At 42.6% G+C, this 6767-nt stretch overlaps 1 protein-coding gene across 3 annotated transcripts in view; it reads right to left on the minus strand.

Moving 5' to 3' along the window:
* Positions 1-6179, minus strand: part of AGPS (alkylglycerone phosphate synthase) — a 47843-nt gene extending 41664 nt beyond the window's left edge. Inside the window, exon 1 of one of the 3 annotated variants that reach the window (XM_071747245.1) lies at positions 5888-6179. In XM_071747245.1, the coding sequence (XP_071603346.1) occupies positions 5888-6081 (194 nt within the window). In that variant the 5' untranslated portion in view covers positions 6082-6179. The remainder of the gene's footprint in view (positions 1-5887) is intronic. The other 2 variants (XM_071747247.1, XM_071747246.1) reach the window with 2 other exon arrangements.
* Positions 6180-6767: the final 588 nt, after the last annotated feature.

Consider the following 6767-nt stretch of genomic DNA (forward strand, 5'->3'; position numbering starts at 1 on the left):
GCAAAGCAAATCCAAGATGCTCACATCTGTTTTCTCAAACATTCACCAGTATTTTCAATTCAACCACCAGCTGACGCTCAGCATTAAAACATATGAATAAAATACTCAGACTCCCGTTCCATGCTCCAAGAACCAGCACATTCTCAGAAATGAGTTTAAAGCAGTAGTTTCAAGGGCTGCCATGTGGTCAAAAGCACCATTATTTGGATAATGTAACAATGAAGAAAAAAATCTTGCAAAATTGAGAACATGAGTGCAGCAGGAGTGACATACTGTAACAGTGCTAAGGCATTATGATCACAAGACATCAGCAGAAAAATAACTCCTCGAGGCCAACTTTAGCTTGGATCTTTTACTACTAACTTAGACCACAAGCTGGAAATTCAGAACCCGTTCCACAGGCAATACCAGAAGGTCACTCCCTCTCTCTCCTGAAGCAGTCACACTTCTCAACCAAGTAAGCAAGCAACTACAGTGTGGTTTTGAAGCCAGCAGTAAATTAGTGTCAGGTGCCTGGAAATTAGGAAAGGGACTATAGCCCAAGGAATCCCTTCAAGAACCACTTAGTGAAAGCATCATTTATCTGGAGAACATCACACTGCAGGCAGGGAGTATCTGCTGTATTAGTCATTCTAATTCTTCCTTCCTGGAGGATCTTCCCTTGCAGCAAACAAATGTAATTGCTCTCAAATCTGAAGTCACATAACATCTGTTTTATAACCTTAGACACATACAAGTTCCGTAGAATACATTTTCAGCTAAACCCCTGCAGCTGCACATACACCTCATCCAGTTGCTACTCTGCCAAGTATCTGATATGGCAACACAAACCTGGGTTCATATTTACATTTTAAATCTACAATAAGCAGCAGAGACAAGATTTCAGGCAAAATTTCAAGGTTTTGGGTACTCAAAACCACAGTGCACAATTTTTTTAAACAACTGTTCTGACACAACAAACATTAAGTCCCCTGACGTGTTCCCAGTCTCATCTACTTCATTACTCTTAATTTCACCAGATTGTAATAAACAAAGCCCCAAGCAACAAGGAAACCGGTGGTTTTCAGGTGTTCTTTTGTAGAAAGCCTAAGACAATTAGGGCAAATTAAAGATTCAGAAAAGCCAAAACATTGTAACTATATCTCTCATTATACCTTTAGCCAAACAATCATTCTTACACAACAGAATACTTTACAAGAAGCTCTGTCTATTCAACCTACTACTAATTTCGGTTTTATCTTTGAAGTGACTACTCAACTACAAAAATGCATGCACAAGGCTGCTTCCATGGAATAAATGAATAAGTACTTAAAGATTTTTCAAACCCTAGAAACTAGTCCTTTGCTATCTTAAAAACAAAGATTTAATGAAGGAATTGTTTCCCACTTATTCACTCAAGCAAAATAAGCTTAATTCCTAGACAACACTGTTTTACCTATTGCATAGGGAGTTTTTGGCATGCCATGTAGTTAATACAATAGATAAATGCTGAAGAAAACTTTTTGGCCTGTCATCAACCCTGAAGACTTGCATTAAACAGCCCAGTATTGGAAATAACATTACAGAGGCATTATTCTTATCCATCACATTCAGTCTACAACTTATTTTTACTATTTCATATTACATGTTCTCAACTAAGAGGTATAACAACATTTCAGGGAAGTCTACTGGGCTGCAACCTCTTATACTACAGATGTCCTTGCTTTACTCCAGTTCAAAGTAGCTTTTAGGAAGTCCAAGTGATTAATCTATTGCATTAACAGATTATTTTCTTCAGTTTAAATAAACAACGAAGAAATAGCTATACACACACTTTCATTTTCTTATACATAACTCTTCATATCTCAGTAGATAGCAAGAAGTCAATCCAGAAAATTTCACTTTTTGCTATAAAATGCTACTTGCCTTCATATAATCAAACATATTGTACGTTACATATTAAACATACTTGACACTTCTATCTTGTACCTAGTTTTTTTCCTAATCAAATTTAACTAATTAACACATATTTATTTTACTTGATATCAAATGATCTAGCAACACATATTACTTAAAGTCTTACAGTTTTCTTGTATTTCACCTGCCTCACATCCAGCTACTTGGAACTAGGTGGCAGACAGGAACTGCTGTTGCATGCAAAGTCACATTTGCCTTTAGATTATGACATTTTATTTAATTTAATCTGGCTAGTTTCCATGAGAATCTTTATCTGCTCCTCTACTTCAAGCATTAACCTTGACTAGCAACTAACTACTTTGGTGCAATCACAGAGCCTCCAGTAAACTGTCACACTTTCCAATGCAACAAGCTCTTACTCTTCTGATTTAAGACTCTAGCATCACCATTCCTTTGGTCCTCTGCCCCATTTCCATCACCTTAAGTGACTGTAACACAATAAAGACTTCTTTGAGTATTAGTGGCATGACAAAGCCTCTTTGATGTTACTTGTTGAATTGTCAACTCTTGATGTTGCCATAATCCTCACCAGCAACTACAGCAAGAACTGCGGGAGTCTATATGAAGGTATGGTAGCATTAACACATTACCCTGAGCAACCTGGATATGAACATGATATAGAGCATGTGCCTGACTACATGCTTATCCCTTAGCTCACCCCACATAACAGTATGCTTGTAATAACCAAGAGACACAGAAGACTCTCTTCATTCTGCAGAAAGGAAGTATCTTCACAAAAAGATAAAGTCAGGAAATTCTGCTTTCTCTTGCTCCATGACAGAAAAATTTTAAGCCTATGAGCTACTGAGTCAACATTTAGTTACACTCACTCAATACTCCCTATTAACAAAGGCCAAATTGTTTGAAGTTTGATTTGAATACATCATAATACAAGTTATTATGGCAAGATTAACATCAGTGCATGCTCCACCTCTGCAGCAGTCTTACTTTCTAGCATACATAACAGTTCCTCTGACACAACTGTGCTGTAGGGAGTTGCAGCAACTTACTGTTTTCAAAGCAGTACAAGCTGAACACTTCACGTACTTAATTTTAAAAATAACTGTATACAAGTTTTTAACTCACACCTCATCAGCAAAGTGAGATTAATAACCAGTAAACAGAAGTCAACAGCATAACATAGAAGCTCAGAAAAAGTAATTTCAAGGAAGAGTTGAGTTTCCCAACTCACTTATTTAAATAAGTTTTTCAGCATGCCCATCATGCTGAAACCAGGCCTCCTGTTAAGGCTTCAATACACATGGTATTGACATGGTCCCCATCTTCCACTGCAGAACTCAACTAAAATATGAAATTCAAGCCAGGAATGCCACTAAGAAATACCATCTCTCCAGTTTCAATAGTACCTATGGTTTCCCTCAAAAGGATGCTCAGATGAGCATAGGGTTGCTTTTTAGAGGAATTCTCATCACAATAACTGTCATTTTAAAAAGTAATCAATTTGCAAACACATTGTTTAGCCTGCAGAGGCATTTTTACTTGGAAGCATTGGCATTTTTTTATTTGGATGACCATCCACAGACTCTCCTTCCTTCACTGGTGACAAATAATATCTGGGTAAGATCTTTAACATTTTTGGTCTTTGAACTAACAAGAAAGTCATCTTTCTGCAGGTCACTGTCTAGTGAGTATTGGATAAGAAGCCACAAAACAAATGTCTATGATCAGAGATGTGCACTGGAAGGTTTGTGGGTTTTTCTGTCATAGAAAGTCATCTACTTTGCAGAAGAAATGCAACATGAGAAGAGTGCACTTTAATCAGGTACAAGTGTCTGTAGCCTTGAAACGATTTAAAACACTACTGGAAAGATGCAACAGGCATAATAAAGGATAATTTTGCTTAAGGCACTTTTGGCTGCAGCTTTGCTAAGAAAAATTAAAGTTGTAGTTCAAAACAGGCAGAAAAGCTGAATCATCATACAGAAGACTGCAAGGAAAAAGTATATAGATACAGACTGATCCAATATTTCTGATAAAAGGCATGCAGTATCACTGCACCCACCATCAGTTATTTTTACTCGATTTTTCAGTCACCCTCCTAGGCCTCACAAATAGATCAACTGGCTCCAGGTTATCTGGAAATCACCACTAGCTCTCTACAAATCTGTACAGGTAACAGGCAACAAATCTGTATAGGTCTTGCTTCCCCATCCCTCACTCGAAAACCTGGGTATTATCCTCAAATGCAAACTCTACCTAGATCCTCATATCCAAGCTATACAATCAAGTATCAGAATTTTCACATGTGACATCTCAAAAATGTTTCAATCACATCTCAGATATTCAGAGGGAACCTTAAGACAGATATACAACTCCCTTTAAGTTTTTTTTTTGTTTCTATACATACAAAAAGGCTGAGCTCTAGATAGATTAAGACAGTTGTACCAACAGATTAAGCTTTCCAGCAGCCCCCTTACACTCCTGCAGAAAAGTATCCATTTTGCTCATACACTCTTTGAAGCAGCATAATTTTTACTCTTAATCCAGAACACATTATTTAGAGTAAAAATGGGTGTTAAGCTTGCTACGGCTTTATTTCCACAGAGAAAACCAATCCTTCAGGTCACATGCATCTTCAGAAAAGCCTGTTTCTCCTGCTCTTCAAAGATGCAATAATTGAAATGCAATGATCCATTTCTCCCAGTGAGTAGCACTGTTTGACACACCTCCTGCAAGAGCATCAAATCCCTCTCAGTGAGAACTAGAGGTTTCTAAAGTCTAACATTTGAATACATGTGAATGACAAACCAGTCCTCTCAAAGCAGGCAAGCTCAGCTTCTGGCCCCGGGCCACAAATGGCCCGTTAAAATAATTTGAACTGTTCTTGTCCTTTTTCTGAAAAGTTTTGAACTAACCATGGGCTGAATGGCTTTTCCTCAGAGAAGCAACAACTCTCTTACCCACTGCTTGCTGCATCTGCCACTTTATCACCTGTTTACACTAATATACTAGTCCATATACACAGCTTGATGGAGAGCACTATGTTGCCTATCACCTGAACCTTAAAATGCTCTTACAGGATAGCAAACCAACACACATATGGAAAATCCACAACCGAGGAAAAAAAAAAAAAAAAAAAAAAAAATCACAAAACATGTACAAGCCTGCCACAGCAGAAAGGTGGGCCTCTTGATAAGTTACATGAAAGTACACCACAGTATTGTAACTGTGACATTTAAAAGAATCCAATAGAAAAATTAATTCAGGAACTAGTAAAACAATTTTGAACTAGCTAACTTGACTATTTGTCTTCCCTTGGCCACTTGTGACCCGAGACTCCTGACAACTAAATATGGTCAGAATCAAAAATAAACTATTAATTCCTAAGTAACTTGAATTAGAGCCTCACATACACACACTTTTTTGACAGTATTCACACACGGTGAAGGTTTCACAAGTCTGGGAACGGAGAAGGACTGAAAGCCCATTCACCAACCTTGCTTTTCACATGTACTGCATTTGCTTTATAGCAGCTTCCAGTATTTTACAACCACTGAACCTCTTCTCCAGCGCTCCAGGTGACCATGAACCCCTGCCGCTTTCATACCATCCCCCTTACTGCAGAAGGAAGGGACTGAAGAACACGTTCCCTCGGGTTCCGCCAGTCCCTACCGTAGATGAACCGCTTCAGCACTTTACCCGCGCATGGGCTTCACCTCCTCCACGGCTCTGCCTTCCCGCCGCCTCCCAGCCCCGCACCTCCTCGCACAGCCCACGCGCGGCGTCCCCCGGGCCCCGTCAGCCCACGCACGGCCCCGGGAGGGAGCGAGACCGCTCTCCACAACATAGGCTGCCCTAGCGCCGACCCGCACCGACAGCCAGCCCTTCCGGGAGCCCGTCCGGCCCGGCACCGGCCCCCACCGCGCGGCCCGGGGCCCGCTGCCCCGCGGGGACCCCCGTCCGCACCCACCGCTTCTTCGGGATGGAGCCGGAGGGCGGTCCGGCGGAGCCCCCCTGCACCTTGCAGGGGTTCGGGGAGAGAGTTTCCCGTTCCGGAGTCCGCGGCGATCCCCGCAGGTGCCCGGAGATGATTCGTAGCCGCCGCCGGGCGGAGGACGGGGAGCGGCCGCCGCTTCCCGCTGCCCCCTCCGCCGCGGCCGCCATGGCACTTCCGTGTTGTGCCGCCGAGCGCCGCCGGGTGAGAGGTCGCGCGAGCGGAAGGCACCTCCCGGCGCCCCCCTGATATCGGCTGTCCCGGCATGCACCGCGCCCGCCCCCCTCCCGCCCCGCCCCGCCCTGCCCCGCCCCGCCCGGGAGCGCGGGGGATCCCGCGCCTCGGGGGCTGCGGCGGGGGAGGAATTGGGTGGGGGGGCAGAGCTGCTCAGCTCTTTCCTCTCTTCCCCTCCCCTCCCCTCTCCTCTCCTCCCCTCTCCTCTCCTCCCCTCTCTTCCCCTCTCCTAGGCAGGAGGTGTCAGACACCCATATTGCCGCAGCTTGGAAGCCAAGGAATGGTGGCACAAGCATTCTTGCAGCCCACCAGAGTAGCCGCTGCCTGAGCAGGTCAGGGTTTACCTGACGAAACGAGGAAAAAAAAAAAAAAAAAAATTAAAAAAAGCTTTATTTGAGAGTTTTCGCGTCTTGTGCTATAATTATAGCACCTTGGGATCTCTCAACAGATTTGAGGGAATACAAAGGTGCATGCTCTTTAAAAGTGCAGATTGCCTAAGTTAATGATGAAATGCTAATTAATGGCAATAGGATAAGTGGGTTACTTAAGACATAGGTTGGTGAGGTGACATATAATCCATAGTAGTTGCAGATTTCATCAAGCATATCCTCAGCTGCATCAG

This window comes from Heliangelus exortis, chromosome 6, assembly GCF_036169615.1.
Source record: "Heliangelus exortis chromosome 6, bHelExo1.hap1, whole genome shotgun sequence".
NCBI classification, from domain to species: domain Eukaryota; kingdom Metazoa; phylum Chordata; class Aves; order Apodiformes; family Trochilidae; genus Heliangelus; species Heliangelus exortis.